The sequence below is a fragment of the Embiotoca jacksoni genome, unplaced genomic scaffold (assembly GCF_022577435.1).
Source record: "Embiotoca jacksoni isolate LCO1_2020_lvr unplaced genomic scaffold, fEmbJac1.0.p SCAF_9, whole genome shotgun sequence".
NCBI classification, from domain to species: domain Eukaryota; kingdom Metazoa; phylum Chordata; class Actinopteri; family Embiotocidae; genus Embiotoca; species Embiotoca jacksoni.
Genome location: NW_027185447.1, coordinates 3,675,564 through 3,695,466, shown reverse-complemented (window position 1 = coordinate 3,695,466; position 19,903 = coordinate 3,675,564). Strand labels below are relative to the sequence as shown.

General features: G+C 41.0%; 1 protein-coding gene across 2 annotated transcripts in view; it reads right to left on the bottom strand.

Moving 5' to 3' along the window:
* The window catches only part of prex1 (phosphatidylinositol-3,4,5-trisphosphate-dependent Rac exchange factor 1), an 88,750-nt gene that overhangs the window by 26,176 nt on the left and 42,671 nt on the right, over window positions 1-19,903 (bottom strand). For both annotated transcript variants that reach the window (XM_069140266.1, XM_069140267.1), the window contains exons 10-17: window positions 19,363-19,510; window positions 13,987-14,087; window positions 11,903-12,006; window positions 10,837-10,886; window positions 8,656-8,731; window positions 7,775-7,847; window positions 4,184-4,329; window positions 1,567-1,659 (exon numbers count right to left, since the gene is read on the bottom strand). In XM_069140266.1, the coding sequence (XP_068996367.1) occupies window positions 1,567-1,659; window positions 4,184-4,329; window positions 7,775-7,847; window positions 8,656-8,731; window positions 10,837-10,886; window positions 11,903-12,006; window positions 13,987-14,087; window positions 19,363-19,510 (791 nt within the window). The remainder of the gene's footprint in view (window positions 1-1,566; window positions 1,660-4,183; window positions 4,330-7,774; window positions 7,848-8,655; window positions 8,732-10,836; window positions 10,887-11,902; window positions 12,007-13,986; window positions 14,088-19,362; window positions 19,511-19,903) is intronic.

Below are 19,903 nucleotides of genomic sequence, written 5' to 3'. Positions count from 1 at the left end.
AACTAAATACAATCTCATCCGTCACAGTGAAGTAAATGCAGCAGAACAAGTTATTCCACATGCTCCCAAAGTATCAAACATTCTCAGGTTTGCAGTCAGACATCAGCTTCTAAAATCCCATCACAAATGACAGACACACAGTACCACAGCCTGTTGCATGTCATTAATTGCAGTCATCTTTCACATCTTCGGTCACGTGAGAATAATGCCGCCTCTGTGTGTTCGCTGTGTGAGTCCAGTGTCCTGGGCAGAGATCCGGTGGGGTGGCCTTGGCTGCGCCGAGCACAGACTCTGAATACCAGCCCAGGATGGATGGCTGTAGGAACGACTGGGAGGAGCCACAGCCATCTGAATGAGGGAGGATGTGTGTGTGTGTGTGTGTGTGTGTGTGTGTGTGTGTGTGTGTGTGTGTGTGTGTGTGTGTGTGTGTGTGTGTGTGTGTGTGTGTGTGTGATTGCACAGCATGAGTGCCGGTCTACACGTGACTTTCTATAATAGTATCATATAGTGAAAGAGCTCAGTGTGTGTGAGTGTGTGTCCTCGCAGCCCTTTTCTGAGCCCCATGGGAATCAGCTGAGCTTCATTCACTGTGCTGGCACACGGGCCGTGTCACAACTAGCAATCCTGTTATTGTGGGGAGTGGAGGACACGGGGAATGAATAACAGAGTGAGAGGGGGAGAGAGAGATGAAGCAAGAGGGAGCAAGAGGAGTGAGGGTTTACTGTGGTGGAAGCAGGCAGAGGAGGAAAAGAAAGACTATCAAGAGAGTCACTGAGGAGAAGAGCATTATGGGAAAGAACTGCAGTAAGTAAAATAACAGACACAGTGAGGATTACTGAAGCACAGAGAAAAGAGGGTGAAATGAAGTGGCGCAGAGGAAGACAGTTAAACTGGAGATGATGAGGAAAAGGGTTTCCATCTCTGGACCTGTGGAAAAGGACGATTCCACAAACAACCAGGACATCATCCTGTATTTTGAGGGAGATGCTGAAAATATTGTACAAACAGAAAACAGGCTTGGGTTGCTCGTCAGACTGACCGTACATCTGAGCAGTGTAGAGTGACAAAACATGAGGATGAAATGACACAAAAGACAGGGAAATAGTTGCTTTGTACATTTTGTTTTTGCGAAACCATTAATGTGTCACTAACTTTTTTTTTATAGGTTAAAAATCAAGTAGCCACAAATGGAATGTTTTTTTTTTTTGTATGTTGCTCTCCTAAACATTACCTAAAATTTACCACATTATTCAAAATAAACTAAGAATAGGCATTTTGATTTTAAATGTTTTGTCAGGGCAATATCTGTATTTAAATTGCCCCGGATGAGTGAAGTTTTATGTGTGTGTGTATTTTGTCTGGAGGTCATGTGAGTAAGCATGTCAGTGGTTCTGCAGCCAATCAGAGCAAAGTTCCTACAAAGGGAACAGAGGCAAGACGGACAGCAGCCATCCAAACCGTAGACAGTCATTACCTACTGGAACTAACACCCTCGGGCTGGAAGAGGATGCAGTGTGTGTGTGTGTGTGTGTGTGTGTGTGTGTGTGTGTGTGTGTTGACCATTACCTCAGCATGTGATCCCCTGGTGACAGATTTCAACATGATGGCCTTGTTTTTCTCCTCGATCTCAAAGCCGTAGTCCTCCTCCTCGGGGTGAATCTAGCACAGAGAACATCACCTAATTACTCCCTCATTTACGCTGGTGACTGACTGTCAGACGTAAATGTCTCTCAACAGTCTAACGTCGTGAGTAAGCAAGCAGCCAAATAATTTTAGCAACACACATATTCGTAAAGATTTTATGCCTCACTGGGCTCGGCTGCTGTTTTTTACAGTCTGTAAAAGTCCTCTAACGCAGATATTTGACTCTTCATGATAAATCATGTGTTTTTACTACAAAAGGTCATTTGGACGTCAATGACCTGATTTTCACCTGAGGAATCCTTAAAAAGACAAGGCACTCTGGGTGGTTTCACATACAAGCTATCCACACATAATCATAGTTTCGTTTGTGATTTTTATCGCATGTCAGGTGTCCTGCGTCTGACGATGTTTCCAGCTCCCCATATTGCATTCCCCTGTGGGGCGAGGCTTAGATTCTGTCATCACCGAACACATTAGCAGCTTCCATTAGTTAAGCTGCTCAGGCCATCTTCCTGCTGCACACGCCTGATAAGATGTGGATCTCGTCTGTTGTATCAGAGGAGATGGCTGCGGTAAATAAAGAGTTCCTGCACTTCACTTCAATAACAGGCGAGAGGGATGATTGGTTCCGCTAATCAAGGGAAAGAGCCTTCTCCACGTCGTGTGGAAGGCCAGATAGCGTACTGACTTCCAACTCTGATATGAAAAGGGATGCTGGTGATGCTTCTAGGTTTCCCTGAAGATAATAGATTTAACAGTTCACTTTCTGTTTCAGACTTTGGAAACCCCCCTTCAGCTTGACCCAGAAAACTGTAAACATTGACTTCATTTTATGTGCCAAATAAATACAAAATTGTCAGTTATAAATAGCAAGTTACATGCTATATGACATACAGCACAAATCATAAACTGGTGGGGATATATCTTGTTTCTTGTTGATTAAATTGGCAACCCTTGCATCTTTTTTTTTGTTTCCTAAGAAATGGCTGTTAATATCTGTGTCATTTTTTCATCTATTATGTAACATATACTGTATATTGTATTGTGTTATAAATATTTGTGTCCTAACTAGTTCTTATATGTTCCTGAAAGTGAAAAAAAAGCTTGTCTCTCAAAATAAAGTCATTCAATAAGTTATACTTGCGTAACATACTGACATATGTTACACGCATCAGTGGTTTAGTTTTGTGTATTTTGTCTCATCATGCATAGAACTAGCTTTAAAGAAAGCCCTACATTTTTTTTTAAAACGTTCACCTTTGTCTACAAAGAAAAGGCCAAGTTACATTAGATGCTTCAACCAATTTGAATGAAGACAAAGTACGCAAAGCTAAAACATCTCCCGTCACGTATTTTGGAGGAGTTTCTCTTCTTCACTCTGTTTTTCTAACACCTGTTGTCTCGTCATGACTGAGATTGTTGGGTGTCAGAGACAGAAGAAAGAAAGGGAAAAGAAATGTGCATGAAGAGAAGAAGAAAAGTCAAATCCCGTTGACTTTTAATATCAATCAGCTTCTATGTTATTAGATTTGGGAACTAATAAGACTGAAGCCCAAATCCTTACTAACAAGGTATTTTATATACGTCTCTAAATCAGAGCAATCCGTACAGGAGGGAAAATCCAAACTGGTGTTGCTACTATTTACTATTCTCTGTTATATCTCTGTGCACCACCATCACCAACCAGCAACAAATCATGATCTCATGTTTATTTCTAGTGTATTCATCTGACTGCAACAATTAATTTCAGACTCCTCTAACAGTTTCATCTCTTGTCTCAGCAGCAGCACAACAGGGACTTCATCGCTCCCAATACAGTTGATTATATTATGATGGTATTCACAAGGAAAGACTTATTAAGATGCATTCTGATCAGAGCGAATTTATTGTCGTCAAAGTTGCTCCCTCTCCCATGTGGATGAGGAGTAGGGGGTATTCTTTGTGTATAGTGATGTTAATTACATCTAGCTTTGGGGATCAGTAAGCAGAAGACACACAGAGATAAACAAACTGAAAAATATGGTAGAGGCCAGTATGGCCCTGTTTCCATCTGGCTATTTCAATCCGGACATATGCGATCTGACCACAAGCGGCCAGCAAACGTCCAGGTGGAAACACACCCAAGAAACATTGAGGTCTGATCTGTTCAGACCACATTCGGAGGTGGTCTGGCACGCGTGTGTCCACATTCGTTTAGCAGTGGAAACACAATCCATCCTGAGGACTCATTGTAAGACCGACTACTCAGCTGACGTCCTTTGAATATCAATAAAAATAAAAGCAGCTTCAGGTTCCTGAGTTGGTATCTGACCCGGAGCTCCGGTGAGTTACCGACACGTTAAAGCAGGTTCGTTAACTGATCATGCATGAAAGAGTGGCACAAATCCAGATATATTTGATAAAGTATCTTGATTTCTATGTTTTTATATTCCACACTAACCCGTTCTTTCACACCATTGTAATGTTTTCTGACAGTCTGTGTCTCCATGTACATGTGTGACAGCATGTGAAAATGTGTATTGTGTGTGTTCCAGCTCACCACGAAGGACTTGGCCAAGATGTTTTCAATGAGTTTGAAGTCATTTCGCTGGAGCTGCTTGCTCTTGGTGCTTGTTCCCTCCGTTTCCTCGTCGGCGTAAAAGCGGAAGAACTGGGACTCATCTTTAAACTCGCTCTTCTCCAAAACTAAAGGGAAAGACACACGACATGTATGAGCATTGAGCAGCTGAAGAAACCATGACATAGCATCACATCTCAGTCTTGTTAATTAACTGAGCACAGAGAAAAGGTGAAGAAGCCTTCAGAAAGGCTAAACAAGCCTCTTACAATGAGCTTGGATCATATCTAAACTGTGCTGTGCTCATACCGCATACTATAAACGTTATCCAAAATGGCACAAGAGTTGTTTGCAGGTCATTTGCAACTTCAAAGACCTGTGGAGATACACAGGTGTTTGCAGAATCAAAGTAAGCTTCATGTGTGGACATCTTCACACAAACAAGCTAACTGCAAATTAGCTAATTAGCTGATAGATGTTATGAGGAACATCTGGAGCCAAATCACATCTGGGTCATAGCCAGTGCAGGCCAGAGTTAGCAAGAAGACCCTCCGGAGGACACAAAAAAACAGTCTGTCATGTGTTTCTGAGTGTTTGGAAATCCCACTGTTGCGCTGATCCTCACTTCAGCACATGAGGCACTTCAGACAGGTGAGGAGCACATCATGGATGCTTCTCCAGTCACAGCATTTTTGGAGCCTGAACCAAAATGCACTTCAGGAGCTACAGGAAATGCTGTGCGTTTGCATGCAAGCAAAAAAGGATAGTTTAAAAAAACCAGGTACTTTGTGTTATTAGATAAGCAGACTGGTGGTCATTGTATCTGCAGCCACTAACAAATGGCTGTAGGCTTTAGTAACCAACAGTTCACAGTTGTCTTGGATTCAGCCGTTACAGTATGTTTACTCGCACACTGTGTTCCCAAACAATTTTTTTTTTCAGACTAACATCTGTTTTGAGGCACATATGTGAGTAAAATATCTACACTCTACATTTTCAGATACTGAAATCAGACCCTCATTTAATTTAAATTAGCATGTATCCATACGAGTTCACAATCACTTACAAAACTGCGTTAAACAAATACTTTTTGAATGCGAAGTCCCTTTTCACAAAACTTCCTGACCCTCTATGGAATGTTGACAACTAGAAATTATAGGAAGAAGAAAACTTACTACTCTGTGACAATAATTTATACTGTGGATGGCCATCAAGTCATTAAGCTGAAGCACAACTGCAACAGGCGCAAATACATACTCATGTCTTAACTAAGACATGCACCATTGTACTGCACAGTGTGCAGTCAGGCTCAGCTTTTTCATGTTTGTACTAAAAAGACATGATATAAAAAGTAAATATGTAAATATGCTATGTGAAATAGATCAGCTAAAATTTGTGACATGCAGTGCAAACATTCACAGAAACAAGCCAACTGAGGACTAATTTAACAAGGGTACGTGGGTGTGTGTGAGAGTGTGTGTGCGTGCGTGTGCACGTGTAGGTATATGATTATCTTAAACCACTGTAACACGGGGCTTGCACAGGCAACACCGAGAGTTAAAGGTACCCAGCTGTTCAGAGATTTGGAGCACATCTGTCACCCACAGATGAACAAAAGCACAAACGCATTACACACACACACGCCACACCCCACTCACACTGGCCTCACGCCAACTCAAACGAAGCCTGAATGCAAGCGATTTCCTTTGAGTCACGGAGGCTGTGGCCGTATAATACCTTAACACCACCTATTCAACTGGAGGGAGTGGTGGTCCGGAAACTGTCATACCCTAATGACACACACGCATAGTTACTCACACACTGTTAAATCATCATTTAAATTCTGAGAACAGCTGAGAACATCCAAGAAAACAGTGGTAAGACTCATTCTCTGCACAGGAAGAGGATGGCAGGTGCTCAACAGTATGTTTCTGTGAAATTTAAAATACGAAGGACTGATACAAGTATTTAGGCAAACATGAAATAGATACATCAATGTGAAAAAAGGCTAATTTAAAAGACACATTTCTGACTGATCTGAGCACAAGTTGCACCTTTAAAAATTGTGGAAACATTTAATGCCACTGATCAGCAGATACACAGTTTGTCCCAGAAAAGTTCATGGGAAGATCATTAACTTTTACTGCTTTGGTATTGATTTATGTGTCTGTTAATATAGAAGTCATTATGACTCCGTTACTTATATTGATTACATCATCATATGTAAACTGTATCATCAAATAGATGACAGCAAATGTCATTTTGCTTCAGAACCCATTTAACCATAGGAAATGTACTCTTGTACTCTGTATACCGAGTTGTCTGAAGGACAAAATGCAACAGGTGTTTATGACAGACAGTGTAGATGTGTGACAGAAGCAGGTAAGCACAGATGACAGGCATATTAACTGTTATCAGTGATCATCCCACCAATGATGAGCTTTATTACCGCCAAACAAACAAAATCAGTCAGACAGAAAGTTAAAACAAGACAGTGAAAAAAAAGAGAGGAAGAAGAAGCAGGTGAAGAGCAGCAGATGTGCTGACTTAAGAGCTAAAGAGAGTGACTTGATGGGAGGCGAGGAGTGCGGACAGGCTGAGAGGAGAGGTCGTGACCTTGAAGACGGGCAGAGAAAAGAGAGAATAGGTGACACCTTCCAACAGATGGTAGCGGGAGGAAGGTGTGTGTCAGAGTGCAAGAGAGGCAAGCAGAAAGTGAAGTAAAAGTCACTGCATGGCTGTAGGAGGAGGACTAGATAGTTACAAGCCATCCCAGCATATTTCATGAGCCAAAAAAATTCCAAATAAAATAAATCGAAAGGATTTACCAACATCTACAAATAACGGGTGTAATAATGATCTTCTTCTTAAATTTCTGTCGTGCACACTTCATTTTAAGCATCAAGAAATCAGGAAGTGCTGTCATCATGTTACGACTTCACTAACTACTTTGCTTAAGTGCTTCTCTCTTTACACATAACACACACTCGGCCTGCGAAGGTGACCGATTCAATGCCTGGCCTTAACCAGTGGTCGCGGTTCAGTAGACAGATCCAGACAGCCATGTAGCAAAGCCAAACAGCTCTGGTTAGGGTACACTGCTAAAGCCTGTTTACGTTCAACACGCTGGGCTGAAACCGAAGCTGCTCCACTACAATGTGGTCAGTGAGGTTTGAACATTTTTACTGGCTATGCAAATTTACGATGCCCCTTTTTTTTCAAAGTATGACGGCATGAGAGAGGAGAGGCCAATATTACATTTTTGTGGTGTTGACTGAGGGACTGACCGGGTGCAAATAAGGGGCAAGATGATATAATGGAGAAGTAAGAATGAAAACAAATGGAAAAAGTCCTGCAAAAACAGCATTAATAAAATTTAAGCTTAGCTGTTTGCAAATGAAAATGCTGTAAATCATCAGAGACCAACAAAAGACAGCACTACAACCCATTCAGCATTTTTCATATCACAATGTCATTGAGCTGAAAAAGAGTGTCATCAAACTGAATTGAAGCAAAAATACTTGTGTGTGTTTATCCATCCTCCATGTGAGTGTGTGAGAGGATTGAACTGACCGTGGTGCATGAAGCCATTGTTACAGAGCCCCACACCCAGCATCACAGCATCCTCTCGGGTCGAGCAGTCTCCCTGGGAAACCAAATCAATGAAGCACACACTCGGTCAGATACAATGCCCGTTGACACCTTGTCTTACACTGACCACTGCTGCACCACTGGAGTTAGACAGTAATCGGTGACCTGAACGTCTTAATAACTGTGTCTAATAAAGACGAAGACTGATTAAAAGACTGATTCTCCATATCCAGATCTGTTAAGTGAATGGTGCATTCAAATCGGAGCTACTGGGTTTACTTTAATAAACAAACTGCCTCCATGACTTGAATGAAAGGGAGCAGTGCTCTTTTGAAGAGTGTGCATTTCAACTATAATAATCAAAAAGGTATAATTTCTAAATTCCAATCACTTTTATAACTGTAATTACTCCTCCTTTGTTACATACTCCATTGTCACCACCTTTGCTGTTAGCTAGAAAACAACAATTACATGTTTCCAGAATCTGAAAAAATAGAGATAAGCATCTATGCTCCTATTTTTTGGAGGGAAATCAAAATCAGTTCTTGGTTGCGCTTTTAAAGATATTTAAGTGGTGACAACTGTCCAAAATATTTTGTTGAAAATAACTTAAAAACCCCTTAGTTTGTGTCTTCCAAATGTATAAGAAAACTAAACTGATCAACTGTTGGGTGTCAAGCTTCATTTGTACAGAAAGGACTGTAAAATAACCCAAAATGCACTGCAGCAAAAGCAAAATGGTGACACAAAGTGTATAACCAGTTACAGAGTTACAGTGATGACAGTTATGAAGATTTGATGCATCCTTGGTGCCTTGTCTATTTTCTTTGTGTGTGTTTAAGTGTATTAGATCCTGATTGTACCTGTGACAGTAGCCAGTCCACCAGTTTGCTTGCAGGCACCACAGATTTAAAGGTTTTCAGATGGTGGTCTCTGTCCCTGAAGGAGAAACAAAGGTTTCACAAAATCAACTGCAAGAAAAAAAATACAGCTCAAAACACAAAGTATAACAAAACCTCTGTGGTTGACTGTATCAATACCCAACTGTGTATGTTATGCTAATGGCGTGAGGTGTGTCTCTGACTGGGCTACTCTCAAAGGTGGATTTTCTTTGTATGAGACACTTTGTAGTGGATTTACTTTGAAGTTCGGGGTCATTGTCCAGCTGCATCCTTCAGCTTCTACTGAGCTCCAGCTGTGGGACAGCCGTCCTGACGTTATCCTGATACATACCTTCATAAATTTGAGAATAATTCTCCCCTCTATGATGGCGAGCTGTTCAGGTCTCGGTTCTACAGCTTGGTAAAGATCTACATTCAACGTCCCTTTCATTGCTGATTCTTTGAGCTTTTGTGAGCACAAGTGAAAACCAAGAGTGACAGCCTGCTCAACATGTAAACATGAGAAACAGCAAACACAACAGAGGATGTGTATTTGGCTGTGTGACTTGGAGGGTGTATCGGAGCTTATCAAGTGAATGCTATAATCTATTTGCTTTCACATCTCAGTGTTGTGAGATGTTAATCTGGCCTATACATATCTACAGATGTGGACATAACTGCACTGATTGACGCTGCAGACAGTGCATTAAAAGTGAGTGACTGTACTTCCAAACATCATTCGCTGATCAGTAATTTTCTGGTTCAGGCATCTGTGGCACTCTCTGAATGATTTTATTTGGTTTATATGTATTCTATCATGTCTCATTCTTATTCAAGTAATTTAGATGTTATGAAATCGGGTGGGGGGGAGGGATGAGACGAGGGGGGGGGTGTTGTCACTCAGCAAAGTTTAATTAAACAGACTCAGTGATTATTTATGATCCATAAATGTAATCCATCTATCACTCAAACATTATAATTAATGGTTGCTACTTACAATGCCAATTTAGTGATGGAAATAAAAAAGCACGGCCGTGTTACATAATAAATGGCTGGCAGGCAGAGGGATTGCCTTTGTATGTTAATAGGATTTGTCCTCGGACCAAAAGGCTCTTTGTTTGCACCAATGGCAACCCTTGGCACTTCAATCAGCAGTGGAGTGATGGAGGGGAAGATAGAGGGATGAAGGTGGAAGAGTAGAAGAGGAGCTGCGGTGGACAGAATGAATATGTGTGTGTGTGTGTGTGTGTGTGTGTGTGTGTGTGTGTGTGTTTTTGAGGGGTTGTCAGCGAGAGACAATGTGTGTTTTCTTTGCTTCTGTATAAATCTAGATGTATTAGACCTTCAGATGGAAGATTTTTGTGAAGTGTGATTATTGTATTCCACTCAACAGAACTATTTTTGGTCTCAGGATTACAATATAATTCACTCTTAATCCTAATGCAACCCTTAGTTTAAGGTCTCTGGTCCAGATTTATAATTATTATCATGTTCAAAGTTAGTTTAGAAGAATAACGATGGACTAAGAGAGGGCTGCATTTGTATATTAAGAAATGGTGTGTGTTTATATGTGTGCATATAATATATATTGTAATGTTTACATTTCGGAGTAGATGTACTACATTTGTAAGCAAGAAAGTGAGTGTGTGTGCATTTGTATGAGAGAGGCACAAAGACAGAGAATAGAGAATGATGGTACTATAAAATGTTTGCAGACATCATTAGAACTTCCATTAAATTCATATCAATGTAATAATTCGCTAATATATACTGAACTAACCCCAAACACTACAGATTAAGAGACAAATAGTCACAATAAGTGGCTCTCCTTAATCCTGCAAGAGCTTTCTCATATAAACCTCCAGTCATGAAAACCTGGCATCCTCAACCTGAATTGCATCTTGAAAGCGAGATCCCACAGCAGCTCGAGCCCGGCTGAGAGTCCGAGCTGGAGCGGGAAGAGGTTTTTGAGGGCTGTCATTCCTGGCAGTGCAACTGTTTGTTCAGTCATTACAAAGAGGGTGACGTGGGGCGAATGTGAACCCTTCATGAATATGCATTGGTGCACCTGGAGAGCAGGGACATTAGCATAAAGTGTGTGTGTGTGTGTGTGTGTGTGGGGGGGGGGGGGGTAGAGGAGAGGAGAGGAGGGCAGGTACTTACTTGATGACAGGCATGTGGAGGCTGTGGAGGCGGCAGTACAGCCTGATGCCCTGAAACAGAAGAAAAACACAGCTGCTGAGTCATAGATCATACACACCTTGTGTAAACGAGTACAACGGTGACTGTTGAGTGTGAAAAGAGTTACCCTTGGGCTATCATTTTAGGACAGAGATTTCAAAACTATAATCTCTGAATGAAGACTGAGAACAAATGTAGGTCGACACAAACACCCTAAATTATTTTCAACCTTTACATCCTTTTTGGAAATCTCCTTCTGGCTGAGTTTTCTATTGGAAAAAAGAGTTTATCTGAACATTTACATATATATTTTACTTAAATTAATTTGTATTAAAAGTTATATATTGTTCAAAAATATTTAAATGTAAGTTGTAAGGTACTTTAATACATTAAGATGATACAAAGTAAATATTTGATGTGTTGCTAGTACGGAGGTGAAAAAATGACAACATAAAACTGACTATTTTGTGAAATCTAGCACTGTGAGCACAGGTAGATTTTATTTTTGCCTTGCTATTAATCTTTTTTAGCAGGGTCATTCAAGGTTTTGAGCTATCCTCTGTTCTAACTTGCAGCGTTTTTAGAGCTGACATTTGCCGTGTTCCAAACGGTGTACTTATGTACTGACACTCACTATTTTGAGTGCATAAGTACGCTCACATGGTCAAGTACAGAAACATGCAGTTTTTTGTTTTTTTTTGACAGGTCATCATTGTAAATGAGAATTGGTTCTCAATTGATTTTACCTGGTTAAATAAAGGTCATATATAGGTGCTGCAAGTACCCAGATAAGCACGCAAAACAATGAGTGTGAAACGCTGGACACTTTTCAACCTAAGCGAAGCCATTAGTGTGTTTATAGTGTGTTAAACAGAGGGCATGATAAGTAACAGACTTCCCTTCATATTTTTCCTTCCAATTTAATTAAAATCACAATGCACTACACATTTACAGCTCAGACATTTGCCTTCTGCCCTTTTGTTGCCCTTTATTTTGACATTTCTTCTACGACACCAGTGAGGATATCCAGGGGCAGCATTATAGTCACCTTAGACATGATGTCCTCCATCTCACTGCGGGCCTTGTAGGTGCCGTCATCATAGCGGAAGCGGTACAGCACCTGCTCGTTCCTGAACTGGTGCTTGTCCGACACTGAAATATCACCAGAAAGAGAGGATGTCATCTCAGCTGGGCTCCAGTTTGACGACTTGGTGATTCAGGGTTCATAACATTAGCTCCGAGCGCTTGATTGCATAATATCTAAGTGAAATAATAACTGTGCCCTTCACATATTTCCTTTGGGACTTTCTAATCTTCAAATCACGTCTGCATTTCCTGAAGATTAATCTGAACATCTATGTTAGTTATTGTCACCTGTAACTGGATGGCATGTCTATAATATAGTCCCAATGCTCTCTGGTATTTGTGGTTTCCCGTTGTCACTGATGTATTCAGACATTAAAGGCTGAAGATCGTATTGGATTGTATCCCATGTTTGGCTGAAATCAGTTTTGTTTGTGCCTTTCCAGTTCTGTCAAGCCAAGTATGTGTCAGTAGAGCTCAGTACTCAGATGAGAACGGCATATAGTTCAGAAAACATGATTTCAGAATGTAAAGAAGCAAATAGATTATAAATGACTAAATTTTGAGAGTTGAAGCACATCTGTATTGAGTCCACCCCTGAAGAAATGTTGCATTTATTTGTCTGCTACGTGTAAGTTCAACATTATTTGGAGTGCAGAGCTTTAGGTTTCCAACTGTTTTACACCTTTAATAAACTGAGGATATTCGGGTAGATACAGAAAACAAGCAAGAATCAAAAACCAAATGTTAGAGGGGGAAAAACTGCAGTTGTAAATTTGTGTCTTTGTTGGGTTAGCAATGACAGAAATATTTAACATAGCAGACAGCTGCCAATTCCCATAAAAATCTACCAACTTTCAACTCAAAACTTCCAAAACAAGTTCTTATTCATAATGAAAAGAGAATGGAAAATGACTAATACATACACAAACGGATGAAATCTGCCAAAACAGAGGCAGTTTGGTTTGGCCACAACAAGCTGGCATGGACTCAAACAAGCTGCTGGTTTTCTTAGTCTAGACTTAAAATGCCCTCATAAAAGAAAAAGGAATGCACCACCAAATCAGTCTCTGTAAAGTGTCAGTTGTGGGATTTAAAGTACACTGAATGATAGCTGAATTATTGTGGGAGCAAAGGAGATGTCAAAATTGCAAACATTCAAGTATGAACTGGCAAGTAGCTTAAACATGAACACGTGGTTGGATAAAAGGTGCTAGAAAATGCATTGGGTTGACAATCTCTTCTTTATCTCCTCTCAAAACTAATACATTACTTAATACTGCTAGATTGAAACCCACAGTTTGCTGTCACGTTACTTTTCTTTTTCATTTATTTTCAATGACTAACTGGTGACACCTACATTTTGCTTGCAGGGCCCCGAACCTCTCCGGTTTGCCCACAAAGTCTTACTGGTATCCCACAGAGCCTTACATGTCATCATTGTATCTCTCTGTGGTTATAGGCAACTGTGAGGGAAGATTTCTGGGGATTTTCCACAGCCATTAATGAATATGAACGTTGGGTCTCAGCAAATTTCCATGAGAACGTGGTGTGTAAACTGTGACGAGGATTTGCACTCGCTATGTACAAGAGCCCCTTCAGCAACATCCTGGATCACTGTCTTCATACATTATTTATTATAGTTGTTTGTGTACGAGTGTGTGTGTGTGAACCTGTAAGTATCACCCTAAAGACAAAATCAGGGATATAATGTGAGACACATTTCCAGTGCTATTTTTAGCAAAGAATGACTTTGGATTAATGGTTGTTCCTACCATAAGACGTGTTGGAGTCACGCTTAAAATGAATGTGTCCAGCAATTATAAAGGGGGAATTAGCATCAGAGGAAAGAAGTCAATAAAAAAAACAAGCCAAGAGACAGAGAATTATTAGACATAATTCAAAACAGAATAAAAACCATGACAAGCAGAGCTATGAAATCTATATAGGATTAAAAGATGAGAGGGGTTTAAAAAAACTGAGAAAAATAAAGAGAGAGAAAGGAAGGAGGGGAGAGAGGAAGAAACAAAGATTTTCTTTTGTTCTCACCATGGTGAATGATGCCATTTTCCAGCAGGGCTTGTCCCAGGTTGACCCCTTCATCGGGTTTACTGATCTCTCCGCTCTCTATCAGCCAGGACACAAACTCACTGAGGACACAAGACAAAGATCCATAGATGAGGCCGGGTTTCTTAAAGTGCCGATGTTTTTGTTTTTTGAATCTGTGTACATTTTTGGTGCGGGGCTCCTTGCTATCCTGCTTTTGCATGGGGCGTGTGTGGTAGCCACCAAGCCACCATGTTTGTTTCTTGGTATGCTGTCGATAAATTCGGTATTTCTAAAAGTAGCATTAAATTTCTTTTTTTTCCCAATTCATTTAAGAAACCTCTTTTTGGCTGATGCATACAAACAACATACAAATAGACAAATGTTAAGAAACCTTGAGAACCGTTTTGCTGATATTTTAACATATCAGTCATAGTGGAGTCATATCTATAATACGTGTGTATATGCAAGATGCTTTGATGTATCTTCACCAGCAGGTGACTTCAGTACAGCTCAGTCTTCAGTTGAAACAGGCATTTCTGTACTTTGGTAAATGACCTTTCAGTATAAGTGCAGAAGTAATTATTAATTCACTATTTGACAAAGTGTACATGCACACCATCCCACTAAATGTCACTCTCATGAAACATAAATCAATACATTTTTTTCCACAAGTCATTATTGAGTCTTTTGCTAAATTCAGTCCTTCTGATTATCGTTCTGGTGGCTCTACTGAAAGTAATTTCATTTTAGGTTGTTTGGTATGATTGCCATGCTGAGGGAGCAATCAGGTTTCCTGTGTTGGTGGGCGGGGCCTATTGTCCTTAGGTTCTCAGTATGATTCACCCATCGCTCCTCTCCAGGTAGTCTCAATATGGTCACTTCTGGTTCCAAAAATCCAAGATTGCATCAGCCAAGATGCCAGAATCAAGGCTTCAAAAAGGCCCTTCACAAACCGTGGCAGTGGGTTGCCACCATTGACTGTGGTTGTCACTTGATTTTACCCGAATGCTTTGTTTGTATATGTCTAGCACTGTAATATATTTTGTTCAGCTGACTGCAACAGAATAAGTTAATGTCTGCTTGTACTGTATTACATAGAGTGATCCTTGCAATTGTTGTTTACACACGCGTCTTACAAGCAGAGGCTACTGTTTTCAGTTGGCCCACATGACACAACCAGTGTAACATCCTTTCTGGAGCTAAGCTGACCTCGCTATCTTCTGGGAGCCTTGAGCAATGCAACATGTTGACACTGTGGAAAAGCTCTTTACACATATGCTGTTTAAACTTTCAGTATAAAAGATGTTACAGCATGTTAATGGTTCCTATAGACCACGGGTTTTCCACATATATGTAAAGTTTATCCTTTTCCTACAAATATCCTTCAAAGGCACTTGGCTACATGCGTTTACAATCCAAATTTAAACACTTCAGCGCTGCTCATTTGTCTTCACAGCCAGCGGGCGCTGAACAAATGTTTGAGGGAGAAAATCACATTCTTCCCTTCTTTGTCTTTCATACAGTTGAGTGAAATCTCTTCCCAAGAAAATGATGAACAGTGAATTGAAGAGAGCTGGAGCATGTTTGTGTGTGTGTTCATTACTTCTGGGAACACACCAGAATAATTTTAAAGCATGTGTGTCGGTGAGAAATCTGTCCTTCTGTGTGGTTTTGCTTCCGGGCAGTCATGCAGTGGGGATGCACGAGTGTATGTGTCTCAGTGTGTAGCATGCGTAAATGTCAAGCGTACAAGCTCTGCGGGTGTGTGTATAAAGTATGCCCACAAGCACATGATTGTACTGTGTGTGTGGTCATGTAGAGTAGTGGACACCTTGAGCCATCTGCCACTAGTTCTTCGCAGAAAAGGAATATTCTGTCATTATTACTAACAGTGTGACTTGATAGCTGCTTGCTGTAACCTGTGTATGTTCTATACGTGTGATTCTGTGGACATGAATCATTCCCAAAGGCTTTTCCTTTTTTTTTTTTCATGCCTGTGATATTTGTGCATATGTGTGTGTGTCCACTGTCCCTCTTTATGTTCATGTCTAAGCCGGTGGCTGTTAATTGACATTGACAGGGGACTGAAGTGAGCGGGAGAAGAGGCTGTGTGTGTGTGTGTGTGTGTGTGTGTGTGTGTGTGTGTGTGTGTGTGTGTGTGTGTGTGTGTGTGTGTGTGTGTGTGTGTGTGTGTGTGTGTGTGTGTGTGTGTTATGTAAGAGTCAGGTTCATTTTGGACACAGAGGGGTTATGGGAATGAATATGATGAGCAGAAATAGTGAATAGAGAGACAGAGGGCGGAAGAAAGATCCTCAGAGGGAGAGGTGGAAGACAAGAATAATGGATTTGTTGATCTGTTGTGAAATTTCTTTAAGTTCAGAAGCATATTGTCGCGTAAGCATTTTTAAAGATGTCATTTTAGTTCAAGTGAATCCCTGTCCTACTACGCTTGGGTAGAAACATGCTTTGTCCCAATTCCATACTACCTACCTAACTGTAAAAAGTCTGGACTTTATGCTAATCTTTACAACCCACTGTTTTTACAGTTACATAAAAGACCTAAGTACAATAATATAACATGGATGCTGTACACTGTACATCAAACAGCAACTTCTGAATGCCACTGCCAATTAAACTTCACCAAGAGAAAACAAATAGCTTTCCAAGCTTTTCTTTTTTGTTTTCTAAGATCTTTCTGGAGCCATCTCACCACCATTCCACTTAATTTGTTCCAGCTCCATTTGCTTTGAGCATTGAATTGTGGAACAAAACCTTTGATTGTAAACTGACTTTTTTTTTTTTTTTTAAAAGCTATTTAGTTTTATCACAGTGAAGACACTACACGCTCGAAACCTGCTTAGGCTTAACGCATACTATGGAAGCGAGACACAGGTCATGTTTCTTCACCACAGGGGGCTAAAAAATACATTGAGAATCAAAAGCTAGTGGAACTGAAGCTAACCTGACAAGAATTTCTGCCTCGCGGTTGTGTGCCTCCGCCGACCAGTCAAGCGGCAGTTTACATCCATATCTGTCTTGACTCATATAATGTATGTAGTGAAGACTTTGAATGAATGTTTTCACATGCTTGGCCAATAAAGCTAATCGACAGTAGACAATGCTTAAAATATAGATGTTGCTGTAAAGAAGCTACAAAATTCTACGACGTGGATGCTTCACACAAACTTCAACCCGATAGCACAGAGGATCGATACAATCATCACTGTTTCAATGAAATATGGTCACGATCTCCCTTTCTGTTCCAGATTTATGGTGCTGAATAATGGCCAGAAAAGTACTTTTGCAGAACATTTTAATGTCACCATGAAGTTTACCTTCGACCTTTAACCGTTTGGGTATAAAATGTCATCACATCATCATGCTATCTTATTAAGCTTTTCTGTGAAATTTTAACATAATTAGCAAATTCATTCTTAAGTTATGGCCAAAAAAAGTCATAGTGACCTTTGACCTGTGCCTTTTGAACTCCTAACAACTAATCAGTTCATCCTTTAATCTGAGGAAAAGTTTGTGCAAAATTTCAAGAAATGACCTCAAGGCATCCCTGAGATATTGTGTTCATAAGAATGGGAGGGCGGAGGGCACTGTTACCTTGACCTTTGACCCTTGGCCACCAAAAGGTTATCTGTGTGTCTTCAAGTCCAAGTGAAAGTTTGAGTCAAATTTGAAGACGTTCCTTTACCTCGTTCTCGCTCACAAGAATAGGAGGTACGGACGAATGTGTCTACTTCCGCTCTGGCTATCGTCATTGCGAAGGCATACAAATGAAACCTAAATTATATCTCTTCCTAGCCTGACGTCTCCTCTTAGCATGAAAAGGCACAAACAGGGAACAAATAATATGTATGTAAAATGTTCAGAAATGAACCCTCCCATTCTTATGAACACAATATCTCAGGGATGCCTTGAGGTCATAACATGTAAAAGTATGAGGATATGATACACCACCACTTTAAATCCCATCATAATGTGAAGCCAGCATTTACACAACCTAAAAGTACCCGGAAAGAAAATATAAAGTGTTCAACTGCTGTCCATTTTCCAGTGTGGATAGCAGACACTTGATGGAATTAAGCTATCAAGACAACAGGGCACGGCTATCAAACCGGCAGTCAGCATCTCTGTTTAATGCAATAAGCACTCAAACTATGGCTTTTGCTAATTTCATCAGAAAGACAAATGTAGAGCTAATGCAGGTTGCACTCATCGCCAGTAAGTGAATGAGTGATAAAGTGGGGAGACGGTGGGATGCTAAAACAGAGAGTGGAAAAGGCAGACAGACTGGACTGATACCACATGGAAGAGGCAAAGAGGCGACTAAAGAAATGACTGTTTGAACCAGCTCCACGGCTACTGTTCTGGCACTGACTCTCAACTCTGACCTGCAAGATGAGAGAACGTTACTTCCCTCGAAAAGGGATTATGAACACAGAATCAGCTCTGACTGGGGAAAAAAAAAGTGCCAAATGCTAATACACACAAACACAGTGCGGTGGAATGTAACTCCTAGAAGGTCCCGGTACCTCGACTTAAATGGTGCATCGGACAGAGCAAGGAAAACACCCAGACTAGGACTTCACACGATGCCACCGAGATGGAACTCGTCTCCCAGAAACACCCTTACATTTCTGAACAGCTCATTAAATTCACTTCTTGGCAGTGAATCTGATGTGATAGCAGTCAACTCGCTGTTATCGTCCATTCGATTTATCTCCAGAAAAAAACTGTTTGACATGAGGGATGCATTTAATGATCTGTAAGGTACTGAGAGGCCACGTTGGCAGTGGTGCACACATTAATGGTTGCTCCCTGGTTTCTCTTTACAAGACTAGTCATTGGTCCCCACCGTAGTCTCGCCTAGTTTTATTTTTTGTTTCCCCAAGATGGTGCCAGAAAGAATTTTAATTGCTGCTCAGGATCTCACAAACTCTGGTGTGTATGGAGAGCAAACTGACTGAAACTTAAGCAAGTCTCTCATTGTCTATTCAGTGCACTGAAACATCGAGGGGACAGAAAGGGGAATGGCCTGTTGAAGAGACTCAGTTAAAGGTCCTCCGCTAATGAAAGTCTCGGTGTGCCTGTGTGTGCTGGATGATATGAGGGTGAGGGGAGCAACTTGGCCCTTTCTATAACCCGTGAGACTGTAAGGGGGCCTCATTACGGACAAGAGGATGTAGGGATAAAACAGTCTAGGCACTTTGCCAGGACTCCGGGAGACTGGATACCAGCTCTTTTGAAAGCCTGCTGATCTTACGTAACGACAATTTGTAAGGATCCCCATGTGAACAGCAGAGCACTGCAGTCACATTCTTGGAACCTGAAGAAGCCAGGCACTGAGGAGGCAAAGAAACTCACTTTCCCATGAAGCACTTGGGCACAGTGCTGAGCTTCCTGCGCCTATCCCTGATCAGGTGCCGACTCTTGGTCATCATCATGTGGTAGAGCTTCTCCCCCTTCTCGGCAATCATCACGTAGGCGTCCCGTTCCATTCCCAGTTTGAGACCTAGTGACAAAAGAGAGAAACAAGGCAGAACCGAGAGGATTTAATGCCAGTACCATCAATGGAGTGACACTCAGTTGGAGTAAGAGTTAATAAAAGAATATGTGAAGGGAAATGAATGAACAAACAAAATCTCAGCCAAGACAAATACTGCTGACCCATTACAGGAAAGACATTTCAACTTGCTTTCCACAGCTATCTACATGTATCAAAGCAAAAGGGCAAAGGCACGTCATGGTGCTGTTAGAACAGACAAATGGGCCTTTGCGTGTCTGGCCTAGTTGTGTTCTGGTATTGTGCAGATGGAAAATAGCCAGGAGCAGCGCATGGCGGCTCCACAAACCCAGATGTTAATCTATCCTGGACGAGTTGTTTTTGGAGGGCGGCGTGATCTTG